We start from the raw sequence: 19,702 nt of genomic DNA on the forward strand, positions 1-19,702 counted from the left end.
CTTCGTGCCCTGCGGAGTTTCTCACACACAGGACAGGCGAGATCTGGCAGACACAGGAAAAACTCTACAGGGCACAAAGGAAGCAGCATGGCAACAGCGGAGCTGGGAAGGTGCTGTCCCCGGAGCCCAAGGGTGAGCGGGCTGGCACGGGCTGGCGAGCGGGTGCCTTTCTCGCACACCAGACGGGTGCAACCTGGGAGACACAGGGAAAGGCACCCGCTCGCCAGTCCTCCTGCCCACCCTTGGGCTCCGGGGGCAGCACCTCCCCAGCGCCTTCCTTCGCGCCCTGCGGAGTTTCTCGCACACAGGATGGGCACGACCTGGCAGACACAGGGAAAACTCTGCAGGGCACGAAGGAAGCAGCGCGGCAGAGGCAGAGCTGGGAAGGTGCTGCCCCCAGAGCCCAAGGGTGAGTGGGCTGGCGCGGGCTGACGAGTGGGCGCCTTTCTCGCACACAGGACGGGTGCAACCTGGGAGACACAGGGAAAGGCGCCCGCTCGCCAGTCTGCCCGCCCACCCTGGGCTCCGAGGACAGCACTTCCCCAGTGACTTCCTTCGCGCCCTGCGGAGTTTCATGCACACAGGACAGGCATGACCTGGCAGACACAGGGAAAACTCCACAGGGCGCGAAGGAAGCAGTGCAGCAGCGGCGGAGCTGGAAAGGTGCTGCCCCCGGAGCCCAAGGGTGAGCGGGCTGGTGCGGGCTGGCGAGCGGGCGCCTTTCTCGCACACAGGACGGGCGCAACCTGGGAGACACAGGGAAAGGCCCCCGCTCGCCAGTCCACCCGCCCACCCTTGGGCTCCAGGGACAGCACCTCCCCAGCGCCTTCCTTCGCGTCCTGCAGAGTTTCTTGTACACAGGACGGGCGCGACCTGGCAGACACAGGGAAAACTCCACAGGGCACGAAGGAAGCAGCATGGCAGCGGCGGAGATGGGAAGATGCTGCCCCCGGATCCCAAGGGTGAGCGGGCTGGCACAGGCTGGCGAGCGGGTGCCATTCTCGCACACAGGGAAGGGGAGGAGGGCGGCGGTGGCTGTTTCACTAACCCCGCGCAGGTTACTAAAGGCCCTCAGCAGCAGCAGCAGCAGCTGACAACGACGACAATGACCTCGTGCGACGGTCCTTGGGGGCGCTGTAGAAGCCCTGCCAAAGTGCCCCTTCCCAGCTTGGAGCGGGATGAGCAGTAAGCAGAGCCTCGTTTAAAACGGCGACTGTGGCCGCTCGTTCGCTCCGCCGCTCTTACGTGGAGGTCTGAGGAGGCAGAGGGGTGGGAGGGACGCGAAGGAACCAGTGCAGCGGCGTTTGGTGAGCAGGCGCCTTTCTCGCACACAGGGAAGGGGAGGAGGGCAGCGGCAGCTGTTTCACTAACCCCGCGCAGGTTACTAATTCCCGGTTTACTCACCAGTGAAGCAGCAAAACAAAGCAAATGGTCGCGAAGGCGAAATGAAATGAAGACTCATGCGACTCATGCAGCGTGCTAAGTGGACTCCAGCCAATCAGTGAGCTGGCTGGGATGGAAAACTTTAAGCACGCTGCCTTTTCCATCCCAGCCAGCTCACTGATTGGCTGGAGTCCAGGCCAATCAGTGAGCAGCAGGCTGGGCTGGCTTAGACTTTTAAAAATAGATGGGGGAACTAACGAGCGAGCTAGCGGCAGCTTATGGGCGGGGGAGCCAGCGAGCCCCAAAATAAAGCGGGGTTTTTTGAGAACCGGGCGGGATGCGGAAAAAATGATGAAAAGTTCTGCCTGTCCCGCCAGATGCGGGATGTCTGGTCACCCTAATCATGTGTAGATACATATTGCAATTTAATTTTTAGTAGGTTTACAGAGAAGAGTCTTAGAATATAAGCACAGCTGGCAAAACAAAAAAACAATGTGACAATATCAGAGTCAGGACTGCACTGAATTTGGGAACCAATATTTGGATTCAACGTCTAATACAGTATTTTCTCCAGGTTACAAAGGTTTATTGGAAATGAACATCCTTTGGCCTCTAGACATATTTGTCTCTCATTCAACAGGCTTTGCACTTCAAATTTGAGCAAGTCTCTACTGATAGATTTAGCATTCCAAACTTTGTTGAATTCTGTGGTATATGGTCTTTGCCAAGTTTCCTGTGCTATTGTGTTATATAATTTCAGAAGGAGGGAGAAACAGGAAGACAGGCAGGAAGAGAAAGGGAGAGAGAGAGGGAGGAAGGAAATGTAATGCTAGAAAGCAATTTCTAGGATCACCAATATTTAATATATATATTAAAACTTTTGTAATTAAAAAATAAAAATGGTGAACAATGGGGAAAACCCCAGAGAACATGAAGAGGATGAGTAGCACAAAACAAACGAACATGTTTGACAAAAGTGCAGTACGTCTACATCAAAATGTTGTGGGCCCAAAGTCTACTTCATGGTGCATCCCCATTTTGAATACTATGTAGCATCCTGGCATTCAGTGATAACAGAAATACTAACATTCAAGATTTGGGGTATTTAATTAAGTAAAAGAATAACCACAATTCTTGCAAAAAAATATGCCTGCATGACTCAAAATGTAATGGGTCCAATGTCTACTTTATGGCGCAACCCCATTTTGAATAATATGTAGTATCCTAGCATTCAGTGGTAAAAGAAATAGTAACTTTCCAAATTGGAATTTCATTTCCAAAATGAAATAATTCACTTAACCAGAATTTTTGCCAAAATAATTTATTTTCATTATTCATAACTAAGTAATAGAACTCATAGCTATCACAAACTTAGATAGCTTTAATTTGGAGCATGCAGTTGTCTCCAAGCTAGATGTAAAATAGAATCCCAGGTAATGAGATCTATTAGGAAAGTCTTCTCACATCATCAATTTGAACATGGAAAACAAATGCAACTAATTGCTAATTACAAATATATAGATGCTCATTATAACTTTTTGCATGTTTTTGTTGTACAGTCTAGAGGGAAACAAAATTATTGCTACCAATAAACTCAATTTATTACTGTTTAAGCTTGCCAAATATAAACTCAAAGTTATCCATACATCTTTTTTCAAAAGGGAACAAGAATTCAATACCATCCATGCATTATTGAACAATAATTCTGTGAAGAAAAATAGTAAGTGATCAGGATATTGATTATTTTACAAAAATGGCCATTTCCTGCTTTCCAGGGCAATTTGGCACTTATTTACATGTGCATTATTTGACTTTGTATTAGAATCACTTTTATACTTTTAGCATTGAGGAAAAGATTTGATAAAATTCAATTGTAATTTAGCACTTTGATGTAATTGAAAAATGTTTAGGGTCAGTAGAACAAATTATTGGAAATATAGGATATATAACATTGTTTCTGTAACAATGGAACAGATTATTAATTTCCATAAGAAAAAAATAAGGCGCTGTAGGAAGTAATTTGTTTAATTTACTGGAATAAAGGCATGAAGATTGGGGAGCTACATGTTCAATTCTGCAGAAGATTGGACTGGAGTTTAGACAATCAGTGGAATTAAGCAGCACAAGGGACTGACTCAAAGAGAGATGAAAGCACTGAGTTCAAAGTAGAGGGTGTGGCAACAATATAACAAAATAATAGAATAACAGAATTGAAAGAGACCTTGGAGGTCTTCGAGTCCAACACCTTGTACAAGCAGGAGACCTCTACCATTTCAGACAAGTGTTTGTTCAACCTCTTCTTAAAAACCTCCAATTGATGGATCACCCACAACTTCTGAAAACACGCAGGATTGAGGGCAATTTAAACACATTATCCGGTTGTTCAGGCACAAAGAGAAGTATATTGATAAAGAAAGCAAAGAGAGAGAGAAATGTAATATCTTTAGCTTTCACATATTCATGCACAAAGTGTATGTGAGGTGGTCATTGGCACAGATACTGCTGTACTTGGAAGGATGAAATATAATGAGGGAGTTGGTGGAAGAACATCTTTTCATTCCTTTGTAAATAGAATTCTGAAGTCTGTGGATCATTGTTAGGAAATTTCCCAACAATAGGAAGGCATGGCAAAGCAAGGGAAGGGAAGGGAGATAGTGGTTCCCTATCAATAACATATTTGTTTTTAATGTTATTAAAACTAGAATTGCTATATACAAGTTTCACTGAAGGGGCTATTGAAGGAAAACTATTTTTCTTCAAAGTGGGATCTCTACTGGAACCAGATATGCCTCTGAGACTTCTTATAAGGCGTCAGGCTTTTGGTTCTCAATGAAAAAAAGTACTAATCTTTGCAAACAATTTCCTGAGATTCTTGGCATGATCACTGTTTAAATATAGATTCACTATTTTTATCTATATTGCGCATTTCAGATACCTTGTAGATGTGGCATTCACCTTGGTCATAACATTAACATGGAGAATCAAACTACTGTGCTTTACTTTCTGCTCATGGAATTCTCAAACAATCGGTACCTGCAGCTTCTACATATTTTCTTATTCTTCATATTATACCTGGTAACTGCAACAGCAAATATTTTCATAATCTCTGCAGTAGCTTTTGACCATCGATTGAACAGCCCTATGTACTTCTTCCTAGTGAATTTGGCAGTGCAGGATCTGGGCATTGTTTCAGTCATTATCCCCAAGTCAATAATAAATTCTCTCATGGATACCAGATACATCTCTTATTTTGGGTGCATTGCACAAGTCTTAACCTTTGTCTGCTTTGAAGCTTCTGAATTCTCCTTCCTAACAGTCATGGCCTATGACCGGTATGTTGCCATTTGCCATCCATTACACTATGAGATAGTGATGAATTGGAAAGCTTGCACCAAAATAGTGGTCCTGGTGTGGGTCATAAGTCTTCTCTATGCAATGTTGCATGCCAGTGGCACCTTTTCCACCCCTTTCTGTTCTAATGTTGTCAACCAATTTTTCTGTGAAATTCCTCATTTGCTAAGGCTATCATGCTCTGGATTCAATCTAATTGAAGTTGGAGTAATAGCTGCAGCTACCATTGCAACATTAGGATGCTTTGTTTTGATCATTGTATCTTATGTCATGATCTTCAAGGCAGTGTTGAGAATCCCTTCTGTGAAAGGAAGGCAGAAAACCTTTTCTACTTGTCTTCCCCATCTTATAGTCCTTTCCATATTTTTGATATCTGTATGTTTGGCATATGTGAGACCTCCCTCTAACACCCCAACTTACTTAGATTTCATTATAACTGCCTTATATTCTTTATTTCCACCCCTATTCAATCCTATCATCTATAGTATAAGAAATAACAATATAAAATCTGTCCTATCTAAGTTATGGAATTCCTGATATTTTCTATTAACAGTATTTTCTGTCCTATTTTTTCTTGCATTGAAGTTTCTTTGTCTTTTACCTTTGTTTTTCTGAGGAAAGGAAAGAAATTTGACAATGAGACACAACTGAGGTAGAAGTGGTGCTCTGTTATTTTGAACCAGTCAAGAAAATCATAACATAAAAATTGATATCTCTAGTTTTGGAGTTGTGTTTCAATGTGCAATGAATTGGTTGACCAACATCCTGAGAACCACACATTGAAAATCACTATTAAAGGCTTTAATATCAAAAGCAGATATAACAATGATCTGGTAGCCTCAAAAATGTCCTAATTACAATTTTATTTAGATAATTAAGCTTCAGCACTTAATTTTGATCTTTCTTTAGAGGAAAAAAAAGATATTACCATCTTGTAAGTGGCTAAAGAATCTTGTGCAAATCTTTGTACAAAAAAGAATTATTTCCCCCATGCATTCTCAGGTGTATTTAGAGCAAAAAGAGGAATTGTCTTTGTGTTGTGTTGATTTTTTTGTATTAGACTAAGCCACTGTTCATTTAACAAGCAATTGAGTAAGCACAATTTTCAGAGATTTCAGATTGTGCTAGGATGTAAAACAGATTATGCAAACAATATTTTAACTACAGTTGATTCACTCAATTTATATACAATGGCAAATAAGCAATTAGACTTAGGAAGTGGTTTAAATAAGACCATAATTCTGAAAAACAAATGTTATTCCGCTTTGAAAACATCAAATAAAAACAAATTGAAATGGGAGTTTCAACTTTCTTTAAGAAGAAATCAATGGATGGTGCTTCTCAGATAAAACATTTTCAAGAACTTCAAACAGAACTGCAGCAGTGTTCTACTAAGAGATAAAGTGGATTACAAAAAAGTTGTTGTAAGTCACCATTATATTTAAATGAATATACAAGGTAAGATTGTCATGGGCGTCAGTTAAAAGCAGAAAGAAAACAAATATAAAACAGCAATTAAAAACCACATTGAAAATCCAGTTATAAATCTGATGGGATTAAGATGTGATGCATTATATAAACTGCAAAACAAAACTTAGCCACATTAAGAGAAATACAATTACATTAATAAAAATTGTAAATAGAAATAGATAGCATAGAAATCTGCTTAAATATTTTTTTTTAGATTTTATTTAGCATTTATAGGCCGCCCTTTTCCCTGAGGGGACTCAGGGCGGCTTACAATAGTAAGGGAAGGGGAGTGAAAGACAAAATACAGAAAAAAAATGTGAAATAACTAAAAAGTACTAAAACACAACATTCACTCAGCATTCGGGAGGGGCAAGAAAATTTATCCCCAGGCCTGACGGGCTAGCCAGATCTTGAGGGCTGTACGGAAGGCCTGGACTGTGGTCAGGGTACGAATCTCCACGGGGAGATTGTTCCATAGCGTCGGAGCAGCAACTGAGAAGGCTCTCCTCCGGGTGGTCGCCAGTCGGCACTGGCGGATGGAATACGGAGGAGGCCCGCTCTATGCGATCTGATGGGACGCAGGGAGGTTATTGGCAGAAGGCGGTCTCTCAAATAGTCAGATCCACTACCATGGAGCGCTTTATGGTTGGTAAGTAAGACCTTGAATTGCACCCGGAGATCTACAGGCAGCCAGCGCAGCTCGCGGAGGATAGGTGTTATGTGGGCGAACCGAGGTGCGCCCACAATCACTCGCGCGGCCGCGTTCTGTACTAGCTGAAGTCTCCGGGTGCTCTTCAAGGGCAGCCCCATGTAGAGCACATTGCAGTATTCCAGCTTAGAGATCACAAGGGCTCGAGTGACTGTCGTGAGAGCCTCCCGATTCAGGTAGGGCCGCAACTGGCGCACCAGGCGAACCTGGGCAAATGCTCCCCTGGTCACAGCTGATAGATGGTGATCAAAACTCAGCTGTGGATCCAGGAGGACTCCCAAGTTGCGGACCCTATCTGAGGGGTATAAGTTTTGTCCCCCCAGCCTGATTGATGGTACGGTGGTCAAATTATTGGGTGGAAAACACAACAGCCACTCGGTCTTGTCTGGGTTGAGCACCAGTTTGTTTGTTCTCATCCAGTCTTTAACAGCTTCCAGACCCTGGTTCATCACGTCCACTGCTTCATTGAGTTGGCACGGGGCGGACAGATACAATTGTGTATCGTCCGCATATTGGTGATACTTTATCCCGTCCCTCCAAATGATCTCGCCCAGCGGTTTCATGTATATGTTAAATAGGAGGGGGGACAAGACCGACCCCTGTGGCACCCCATATGTTAGGGGCCTCGGGGACGATCTCTGCCCACCCACCAACACCGACTGCGACCTGTCCGAGAGGTAGGAGGAGAACCACTGCAGAACAGTGCCGCCCACAAATATGCTATTGTTAATTGCAGTGGGTTATCTTTATAGTAGAAGCAATAAAAAGGAGCATGTTTTAGTTTCAGAATCTCTATCATCACTTGGGCAAAGTCTAGGTTCAAGTGCAATACCCTTTAGATTTCCTGCAAAAACAGCTTTGAAAGGACAGTGAACAAAACCAGAGTTATGGGTGGGTCTCCTGAATTTGGAACTAATATCTGGCTTTGATGCTGGGTCAGCTTGAAAAATGGTCATTGAGTACCCATCTTTTGGTATGCAGTAAAACCAACTGGGCTTCCAAATCCTTGGCATACTGTTTAAGGCCTCCTATGATCCCATCACCAGAAGAGTCTTAAGTAAAAAGAAAAAATCACAGCATTTCCATTTCTCATATAATATTCCACAGCAAAATGAAACTTAAAATTAAGCCCATAGTAAGAAAAGTAACTTGAATCAATAAGTGAAGGTGTATATCCAAATATGGGTTTACATTTTCATCATATTATCCTTATGATGTCACCCCATATTTGGAATACATTTTGCTAGAGACCAATCTTTAATTGTAACACCAATAGAATTCATATTTCCTGGTTTTTCAAAATATGTTTTGCCCATTCTACTTAAAAAAATACCATAAATAAATGCAGCGTTGCATATTTTGCTGAATTCCAAGGATCATATGTTAATGACATATTATGGTTTTATATAGGTATCTCAATTTGGGAAACAATGAACAATATCCAAAGCAGGAGGTTATTGACATATTTGATGCACAAGATACAGAAATGGTGGAACAAGATGAGCATGGAATTTGAGCTGATAGAACAGCTCTCAGTCAGGCGTAGTAAGGTAGTGTTTCATAAAAGGCTTACACCAGGGGTCTCCAATTTTTCTAGCCAGGCCTGGGGAGGGAGAGAGGGGCATATGAATGGCAGATTAATGCATGCCTACACAGCTCCATTTGTATGAGCAGCAGGCATGCTCGCCTTTCACCTTTCCATCCTTTTACACCAATGAAACTTTGATGCAAGTAGAGGGTGTTTGCACTCAGGTGTGAAGCTCCACTCATGCAAGAATAAGGCACTTGAATGGAGGGGGCAAGTTTCCATGTACAAAGCTCCACTGGGTAGTAAACTGTGGTGTGGGGGTTGTGGACTCCTGGCTGGCACCATCAGCAAAGAAAGAGAGTTCTTCCACTAGATAACAGACTCAATAGCTAACACACACACACACATACAATAACTAATACACAGACAAAAATATGTGTACACAAGCTAATAAAAGTGATTTAATCATTTTCCAGGGAATAACATATAAAAGTTCTTAAAAGCAGGGGAATGGTTTCTCTATTAAATGGGATGCAGTATGGACAGCCAATGCCAAAACCACAGGCAGCCAAAAGTTATGTCAATATTATAAATCAATCTTTCCAAATGTCATGTGGAGAGAACTTTGAAAAATCTTATATAATGGATACATAATTTGAAGGATAAGAGAATGATTTCAGTATCGAGAATTCAGTGGCATTGTTTTTCCAACCTTAAACAAGCATGTATACCAAGCCTTAATAGTTTTGGTTTTCTTGTCTTATTTTGGGGTACATGGGTATTTGTCAAATTCCATGTCTATATGACTTCAATTATGTTAACAAAATATTTTGCTCACTAAAAGGAAGGGAAGGGAAGAAAGAGGGAGGGAGGGAGGGAGGGAGGGAGGGAGGGAAGGAAGGAAGGAAGGAAGGAAGGAAGGAAGGAAGGAAGGAAGGAAGGAAGGAAGGAAGGAAGGAACAATTTCTAGAATCACTAATATGTAAATCTCCTAAACATTTGTAGAAAATAAAAATGATGGGTGATGGGTAAAACTCTGGAGAACAAAAAGAGAAGTAGCACAAAACAAACCTCAAATGTTTATTTGCTAATAATTAGATATTAACACAAAAGTGTAACATGCCTTCATGACTCAAAATGTTGTGGGCCCAAAGTCTACTTTATGGTGCAGTCCCATTTTGACTACTACGTAGCATCCTAGTACTTAGTAATAACAGAAATGTTAATATTCTAGATTAGGGAATTCAATTAAATAAAAGAATAACCACAATTCTTACAAAAAAAGTATTTATTTACAATATTAATAACTAATTAGTGAAAATCATAGCCATCACTTACTTAAATAGCTATAAAATTGTGAATCAAAATTGGATGTAAAATAGAATCGTGAGTAATGAGATCTTTTAGGAAAGTCTTTTCATTTAATCTACTTAAATGATTTTAATTCATTTGAACATGAATAAACAATAGCTGCTAATTGCTAATTACATAAAAACATAAATGCTCATTATAGTATTTGCACAATTTTATTGTACAGCCCAGTGGGAAATGAAATTATTGCTAGATGATAAAGTCAAATTATTATTAATTAAGCTTGAAAATATAGGCCCAAAGTTTTACATGTATCTTTTTCAAAACTGCACAAGAATTGTAACATCTGTGTATTACTGGATAATAATTCATTGAGGAAAAACAGTAAGTAAATATCATACTTATTACAAAAATAAAATTCCTGTTTTTTAGGGCAAATTGGCATTTAGAGTATGAACATGTGCATTATTTGACTTTATATTAGAATCACTTATAGTTTTAACATTGGGGAGAGGATTTAATAAAATTAAATTATAACTTAGGACTCTGATATAATTGAAATATTTTTTTAAGATTGGAGGTACAAAAGAAAGAAACATTTAAAGAAAATTGTAATTTAAAAAGTAGAGTAAGTGTATTATGAATCAGAAGAATGGAACTAGACCAAACCAACTGGGTCCTACTCACTCTTCACCTCAAACTCAGCAACAAAATCCACCCAGCACTCTGGGACAAATCCAAACAAATAGCCCTCTGGAGAGCCGAAAGGGAAACCTCCTACAAAACAGACAAACACACCAACAAACTCCACAGACTAGAAAAACAACAGAAGCCCAACCCTCTTCAACAGCAACTCATGAAACAAACTGTACACAACATATCACACAGAAACCTCACCACAGCTGAAACCAATGTCCTTTCCAGAGGATTCAACTTTGCAGTCACCCCTAAACGCTTCTCCACTTAAGACATCATATGCAGAGTTGAAGCTACACTCACCAAAATCTACCCAGATGAAGCCAATAAAATCAGACTTGCAGTCAGCAATGTCCTTTACTCCAGTAATCCACCCAGAAGCAACTTATAGCAAAAAGAAGAAATAGCACTCACCAACCCGAGGAAAGAAAATAATATAATAATTCTTCCAGCAGACAAAGGTAACGCCACAGTGGTGATGAACACAGCTGACTACCAAGCCAACCTATTCAACCTATTCTAAGACCCCACTTACAAATCTCTAAACACAGACCCCACCACCTACCTGGAAAAAAACCACCAAATCCAAAATGAAAGCCTCTCCCATCAGCGAAGAGATCCAGCAAAGAATCATCCCCAGAGAGAAATCTTCCAGGTGCCTCCAACTGTATGACTTCCCCAAGATACACAAAGAAGGAACACCACTCAGACCCATAGTCAGCTCCATAGGCTCACCTCTACAGAATCTTGGCAAATTCCTCCAACCCTATGGAGAATCCATCACCTCACATGTACAAAGCTTCATTGAAACAATAAAGAAACAAAACCTACAACCCAGCAACCTACTACTGAGCGTCAGTGTATATCACACTAAACCATTGTTCACTTAAAAAGATATTATTAAGCTACAATTTCCCAAGATCCCAGATAATAGTATGATATAAAACAGCATTATGCAAACTGTATTTTAATTAGATTGTTGCAGTTTATAAACCATATTGACTTAACAAATTGTTTAAATACAGATGTAATCGTGATGGAGATGTGTTATTCCTCTTTGAAAACATCAAATAAAAGACAAATAAAAAAATGGGAATTTCAACTTTTTTTGAGAGGACATAGAAATATTTCTTAGACTAAATTTTCAGGAATTCCAAACAAAATTGCAGCACTAAAAGATATAATCGGTCACAGCATTTTTTTTAACCCTGATCAATTTACAAGATAAGATAGCTACGTGAAGTAAAGAAAGATGTAAGACAGCAAATAAAAACTACATTTAAACCCCAATAATTATAAAACTGAAGTGATTCAGAAGTGATGTATTATATAAACAGCAAAACAACACTTAGCTACATTAAGATAAACAGGAATGCCCTGATGATAAGATAATAAGGACTTAAAATTAATCAATTTGGGTAGCTTGGAAATCTAAATAGATTTGGTATTATTAATTGTAACAGGTTATTTTTATAATAAAAAGATAATGATAAAGGTTTCCCTCCCACATATGTGCTAGTCATTCCTGACTTTAGGGGGGGGTGCTCATCACCATTTCAATTTTGAAGAGTCTCCAAAGGTGTCTCTATGGTCATGTGGCCAGCATAACTAAATACCAAAGGTGCACAGAATGCTGTTATTGTCCTACCAAAGGTGGTTCCCATTTTTTCTACTGCATGATTCAAAATGTTGTGGGGCCAATGTCTACTTTATGGTGCAACCCCATTTTGAATACTACGTCTTCATATGTACTATGTAGTATCCTAGCATTCAGTGGTAAAAGAAATAGTAACTTAGCTAGAACTCATAGCTATCACAAACTTAGATAGCTTTAATTTGGAGCATGCAGTTGTCTCCAAGCTGGATGTAAAATAGAATCCCAGGTAATGAGATCTATTAGGAAAGTCTTCTCACATCATCGATTTGAATATGGAAAACAAATGCAACTAATTGCTAATTACAAAAATATAGATGCTCATTATAACTTTTTGCATGTTTTTGTTGTACAGTCTAGAGGGAAACAAAATTATTGCTACCAATGAAGTCAATTTATGACTGTTTAAGCTTGCCAAATATAAACTCAAAGTTATCCATATATCTTTTTTCAAAAGGGAACAAGAATTCAATACCATCCATGCATTATTGAACAATAATTCTGTGAAGAAAAATAGTAAGTGATCAGGATATTGATTATTTTACAAAAATGGCCATTTCCTGCTTTCCAGGGCAATTTGGCACTTATTTACATGTGCATTATTTGACTTTGTATTAGAATCACTTTTATACTTTTAGCATTGAGGAAAAGATTTGATAAAATTCAATTGTAATTTAGCACTTTGATGTAATTGAAAAATGTTTAGGGTCAATAGAACAAATTATTGGAAATATAGGATATATAATATTTTAAAAGAACAATAATCTGTAACAGAGATGAAAGCACTGAGTTCAAAGGGTGTGGCAACAGAATAACAAAATAATAGAATAACAGAATTGAAAGAGACCTTGGAGGTCTTGGCGTCCAACACCTTGTACAAGCAGGAGACCTCTACCATTTCAGACAAGTGTTTGTTCAACCTCTTCTTAAAAACCTCCAGTGATGGAGCACCCACAACTTCTGAAAACAAGCAGGATTGAGGGCAATTTAATGTTAATGTTAATGTTTAATAGATTTATATGCCGCCCAATCCCGAAGGACTCCGGGCGACTTAATTTAAACACATTATTCAGTTGTTCAGGCAGAAAGAGAAATATATTGATAAATAAAGCAAAAAGAGAGAGAAATATAATATCTTTAGCTTTCACATATACATGCACAAAGTGTATGTAAGGTGGTCATTGGAACAGATACTGCTGTACTTGGAAGGATGAAATATAATGAGGGAGTTGGTCTTTTCATTCCTTTGTAAATAGAATTCTGAAGTCTGTGGATCATTGTTAGGAAATTTCCCAACAAAGCAAGGGAACAGAAGGGAAGGGAGATAGTGGTTCCCTATCAATAATATATTTGTTTTTAATGTTATTTTTCTTTCACAAAGCTGCTAGAATTGCTATATACAAGTTTCACTGAAGGGGCTATTGAAGGAAAACTATTTTTATTCAAAGTGGGATCTCTACTGGAACCAGATATGCCTCTGAGACTTCTTATAAGGTGTCAGGCTTTTGGTTCTCAATGAAAAAAAGTACTAATCTTTGCAAACAATTTCCTGAGATTTTTGGAATGATCACTGTTTGGATATAGATTCACTATTTTTATCTATATGATATTGCACATTTCAGGTACCTTGTAGATGTGGCATTCACCTTGGTCATAATATTAACATGGAGAATCAAACTACTGTGCTTTACTTTCTGCTCATGGAATTCTCAAACAATCGGTGCCTGCAGCTTCTACATATTTTCTTATTCTTCATATTATACCTGGTAACTGCAACAGCAAATATTTTCATAATCTCTGCAGTAGCTTTTGACCATCGATTGAACAGCCCTATGTACTTCTTCCTAGTGAATTTGGCAGTGCAGGATCTGGGCATTGTTTCAGTCATTATCCCCAAGTCCATAATAAATTCTCTCATGGATACCAGATACATCTCTTACTTTGGTTGCTATGCCCAAATCTTGATCTTTACCTGCTTTGAAGCTTCTGATTTATCCCTCTTGACAGTGATGGCTTATGACCGGTATGTTGCCATTTGCCATCCATTACACTATGAGATAGTGATGAATAGGAAAGCTTGCACCAAAATAGTGGTCCTGGTATGGGTCATAAGTCTTCTCTACGCAATGTTGCATGCCAGTGGCACCTTTTCCACCCCTTTCTGTTCTAATGTTGTCAATCAATTTTTCTGTGAAATTCCTCATTTGCTAAGGCTATCATGCTCTGGATTCAATCTAATTGAAGTTGGAGTAATAGTTGCAGGTGCCATTGCATCATTAGGATGCTTTATTTTGATCATTGTATCTTATGTCATGATCTTCAAGGCAGTGTTGAGAATCCCTTCTGTGAAAGGAAGGCAGAAAACCTTTTCTACTTGTCTTCCCCATCTTATAGTCCTTTCCATATTTTTGATACCTGCATGTTTGACATATCTGAAACCTCCCTCTAACACCCCAACTTCCTTAGATTTCATTCTAAGTGCCCTATATTCTTTATTTCCATCCCTATTCAATCCTATCATCTATAGTATAAGAAATAACAATATAAAATCTGTCCTATCTAAATTATGGAATTCCTGATATTTTCTTTTAACAGTATTTTATGTCCTATTTTTTCTTGCATTCAACTTTCTTTGTCTTTTACCTTTGTTTTTCTGAGGAAAGGAAAGAAATTTGACAATGAGACACAACTGAGGTAGAAGTGGTGATCTGTTAGTTTGAACCAGTAAAGAAAATCATAACATAAAAATTGATATCTCTAGTTTTGGAGTTGTGTTTCAATATGCAATGAATTGGTTGACCAACATCCTGAGAACCACACATTGAAAATCACGATTAAAGGCTTTAATATCAAAAGCAGATATAACAATGATTTGATAGCCTCAAAAATGTCCTAATTACAATTTCATTTAGATAATTAAGCTTCAGCATTTAATTTTGGTCTTTCTTTAGAGGAAAAAAAAGATATTACCGTCTTGTAAGTGGCTAAAGAATCTTGTGCAAATCTTTGTACAAAAAAGAATTATTTCCCCCATGCATTCTCAGGTATATTTAGAGCAGAAAGAGGAATTGTCTTTGTGCTGTGTTGATTTTTTTGTATTAGACTAAGCCACTGTTTATTTTACAAGCAATTGAGTAAGCACAATTTTCAGAGATTTCAGATTGTGCTAGGATGTAAAACAGATTATGCAAACAATATTTTAACTACAGTTGATTCACTCAATTTATATACAATGGCAAATAAACAATTAGACTTAGGAAGTGGTTTAAATAAGACCATAATCCAGACAAACATGTTCCTCTTTGAAAACATCAAATAAAAACAAATTGAAATGGGAGTTTCAACTTTCTTTAAGAAGAAATCAATGGATGGTGATTCTCAGATAAAACATTTTCAAGAACTTCAAACAGAACTGCAGCCATGTTCTACTAAGAGATAAAGTGGATTACAAAAAAAGTTATTGTAAGTCACCATTATATTTAAATGAATATACAAGGTAAGAGAGTCATGGGCGTCAGTTAAAAGCAGAAAGAAAACAAATGTAAATGGGAAAGAAGAAGGTGGGGCTTAGCAGTGAGAAGATGGAGTTTCAGGCTACTCCTGAAATTCCTCTATACCGAAGGATTTTTGGACGAGTTCTTTGAACTCTAGCTGTCCCGGAGACGACAGTGATGGTGGGGAGAGACCCTAGACCTCAGAGATACCCGCAAATCTCTGGGGGGGGTATTAACTCCTCGTGCCAATTCCTTTCTGGATTAGCTGCGTGCTAACTGAAACTGCAGGCTGCCCCTAAGAATGCTAGAAGTGATGTCATCTGGTAAGCTGATTTTATTATCCAAGAGAGATTGTCCGCGTTAAAAACTTAAGATAATTGAAACCAAAGAACAGGGAAACTAAGCGGCGAATTGGCATTTTCTAATGGATTTATGGCTGGTGGTTACTTTACTTCTTAAATGCTTCAAGAAACTCCTCGACACCCTCCCCCCTCTGAATCTCCTTAAATGGATCGTAAAATTTATTTTCTACTAATTAGCCCATCATGACTCGACACTTTTATTACTTTACTACTCGGCTTTGTTTACAATCACAGCCTGTGAGAGACTAAGAAGTCTGTGGAAAAAAAAAAGAGTTTGCAATATTTAACTGCGACACACAACATGGCGTCCCAAAATACCTCTAAGATTTCATTTCAAAGACTTTTTTCAGCATGTAGAGGACTTTATAATTCTTATCAAAGATTGGAAAGAAAATTGGATCATCTGATTTCAAAATATGAAGCAAAAACTGAGATTGTGGAATGTTTAAATGCTCCTGAAATACAAACGGAAAATGTGAGAAATGGTGTCTGGTCTATCTCAGAGGAAGAAAGGAGGGGGGAAGCTATAAAGAAGACTCATTTAAAAAGACAGTGTGCAGGAGGAATGGAAAATCCACCTTTGAGAATTAAAGTTAATTTGGAAAATATTACAAGCCTAGGACAACATTATTATTATTTCATCACTGATATTCAGAGTCCAAAGGTGCCAAAATATCTTTGTCTGGATTTGATTATGAAAACATTTGGTAAATTTATCCAACGTGTGGCAATTGGCTGGAGAGGATCGTGCTATTGGAGAGACACTGGCTGATAGATGGAACAACGTAATTTAAAATCTAGCTAAATCTGATTACCTTAATGTGTAATAGATATAGCTGAAAAATGACTGATATGGATAGTAATATATACAATTTGGAACTGGCTGATAGTTTGAAGAACACAATTGAAAACTAATTAAACCTAATTGCTTTTTCTTGTAACAGATATAGTTGAATAATAATTGATACTGATAGTAATGTATATAATGTGGAGTTGATATGATAACTAACAATTGGAAGATTATACACAAAGAGTATTAAATACAATAATTATCACTATTAAAAACTAAATAAAATACATACAATCAAATGTTAATCAATACTGGGAAAATGTTATGATATATGATATAACTAAATATTATGGATGTCCAGCTAAAATAGGATATGAGGATTTGATGATAATAGAGGATTTTATAAATAAGTAAATGAATTGTCAGCATGTATTATGGATTAATTATGTAATGCATAGCTAAGGATGAAGGATGTTTAAACAACCATAGGTAATTAAAACTGGAGGTATAATGATGTTGATATGGTAAATATTCGAGTTAAGATATTTGAATTAATATGAGTTAATGGAAGAGAAGCACCAAAGCATGTTGTAACCAGTTGATATACTTCTTTTTTTTTCATGATAGACACCTGTGTTTTGTTTCGTTTTCCTGCCTTGTCTCTTGTCGTTTTTGTCTTTTTTTGTATTATTTTTATTTTTTATTTTTTATTTTTATTTTTATCTGTCCTTTTTTTCCTCTTTTTTTCTCTTTTTGATTTTTTCCTCTCCCACCGGTGTGGGCAGGGATTGGTCAAGATTATTACTTTTATCAATATTGCTAAATAATAATTACAGTTAAATGAAAATGGATATATAATAATGCCTTAGTTAATATGAGTTATGTCGGTTGACTATGGAGGAGATGTACCAAAACTTATCTGTAATTGATGGATATATTTTTTACAGATGTAAAGAAAGATGTATACCTGTTTTAAACTAAAATTAAAAAACACTTATTTTAAAGAAAATCATAACATAAAAATTGATATCTCTAGTTTTGGAGTTGTGTTTCAATATGCAATGAATTGGTTGACCAACATCCTGAGAACCACACATTGAAAATCACGATTAAAGGCTTTAATATCAAAAGCAGATATAACAATGATTTGATAGCCTCAAAAATGTCCTAATTACAATTTCATTTAGATAATTAAGCTTCAGCATTTAATTTTGGTCTTTCTTTAGAGGAAAAAAAAGATATTACCGTCTTGTAAGTGGCTAAAGAATCTTGTGCAAATCTTTGTACAAAAAAGAATTATTTCCCCCATGCATTCTCAGGTATATTTAGAGCAGAAAGAGGAATTGTCTTTGTGCTGTGTTGATTTTTTTGTATTAGACTAAGCCACTGTTTATTTTACAAGCAATTGAGTAAGCACAATTTTCAGAGATTTCAGATTGTGCTAGGATGTAAAACAGATTATGCAAACAATATTTTAACTACAGTTGATTCACTCAATTTATATACAATGGCAAATAAACAATTAGACTTAGGAAGTGGTTTAAATAAGACCATAATCCAGACAACCATGTTCCTCTTTGAAAACATCAAATAAAAACAAATTGAAATGGGAGTTTCAACTTTCTTTAAGAAGAAATCAATGGATGGTGATTCTCAGATAAAACATTTTCAAGAACTTCAAACAGAACTGCAGCCATGTTCTACTAAGAGATAAAGTGGATTACAAAAAAAGTTATTGTAAGTCACCATTATATTTAAATGAATATACAAGGTAAGAGAGTCATGGGCGTCAGTTAAAAGCAGAAAGAAAACAAATGTAAAACAGCAGTTAAAAACCATATTAAAAACCCAGTTATAAATCTGATGGGATTAAGATGTGATGCATTATATAAACTGCAAAAAAAAATTTAGCCACATTAAGAGAAATACAATTACATTAATAAAAAATTGTAAATAGTAATAGATAGCATAGAAATCTGCTTAAATATGCTATTGTTAATTGCAGTGGGTTATCTTATAGTAGAAGCAATAAAAAGGAGCATGTTTTAGTTTCAGAATCTCTATCATCACATGGGCAAAGTCTGTGTTCAACTGCAATACCCTTTAGATTTCCTGCAAAAACAGCTTTGAAAGAACAATGAACGAAACCAGAGTTATGGGTCTCCTGAATTTGGAACTAATTGGGTCAGCTTGAAAAATGGTCATTGAGTACCCATCTTTTGGTATGCAGTAAAACCAACTGGACTTCCAAATCCTTGGCATACTGTTTAAAGCTTCCTATGATCCCATCACCAGAAGAGTCTTAAGTAAAAAGAAAAAATCACAGCATTTCCATTTCTCATATACTATTCCACAGCAAAATGAAACAAAATTGAGCCCATAGTAAGAAAAATAACTTTAATCAATAAGTGTAGGTTTGTGTCCAAATATGGGTTTATATTTTCATCATATTATCCTTATGATGTCACCCCATGTTTGGAATACATTTTGCTAGAGACCAATCTTTAAATTTAACACCAACAGAATTCATATTTCCTGGTTTTTCAAAATACGTTTTGCCCATTCTACTTAAAAAATACCATAAATAAATGCAGCGTTGCATATTTTGCTGAATTCCAGGGATCATATTCTAATGACATATTACGATTTTATATAGGTATCTATATAGCCTTCTCCTTCTAGAAATATTTTTCCTTATCAACAGGCTTTAGAAGAAGTGATTATGAAAGTACGACGAACATCTTTGCAATTAATAGGTCATGACCTGGATGGAATAGCTTTCACTCGTACTAAACTTGAACATGAACATTTGATGACTGTTTCTGATTCATATCAAATTGCATTTTCACACTAACTTGGTGATATTCAATATTCTTTACCTAAAGATCCTAGAATAGTTATTACAAATACATTGAATCTTTCATTTTCTTCTATTTTTACTCGTTCTCCTCTTC

The 19,702-nt window shown here is 37.6% G+C and overlaps 2 protein-coding genes across 2 annotated transcripts; both read left to right on the forward strand.

Moving 5' to 3' along the window:
* Positions 1 to 4,356: 4,356 nt before the first annotated feature.
* Positions 4,357 to 5,271, forward strand: LOC148046215 (olfactory receptor 14C36-like). The gene has a single exon (XM_087711952.1). It carries the CDS (start codon positions 4,357 to 4,359, stop codon positions 5,269 to 5,271), a length of 915 nt encoding a protein of 304 aa, XP_087568078.1.
* Positions 5,272 to 13,766: 8,495 nt separating this feature from the next.
* Positions 13,767 to 14,681, forward strand: LOC148046216 (olfactory receptor 14A2-like). The gene has a single exon (XM_087711953.1). It carries the CDS (start codon positions 13,767 to 13,769, stop codon positions 14,679 to 14,681), a length of 915 nt encoding a protein of 304 aa, XP_087568079.1.
* The last annotated feature ends 5,021 nt before the right edge of the window (positions 14,682 to 19,702 follow it).

This window comes from Thamnophis sirtalis, unplaced genomic scaffold (genome assembly GCF_051295495.1).
Source record: "Thamnophis sirtalis isolate CommonGarterSnake01/CBP01778 unplaced genomic scaffold, rThaSir2_p1.2 scaffold_4, whole genome shotgun sequence".
Taxonomy (NCBI): domain Eukaryota; kingdom Metazoa; phylum Chordata; class Lepidosauria; order Squamata; family Natricidae; genus Thamnophis; species Thamnophis sirtalis.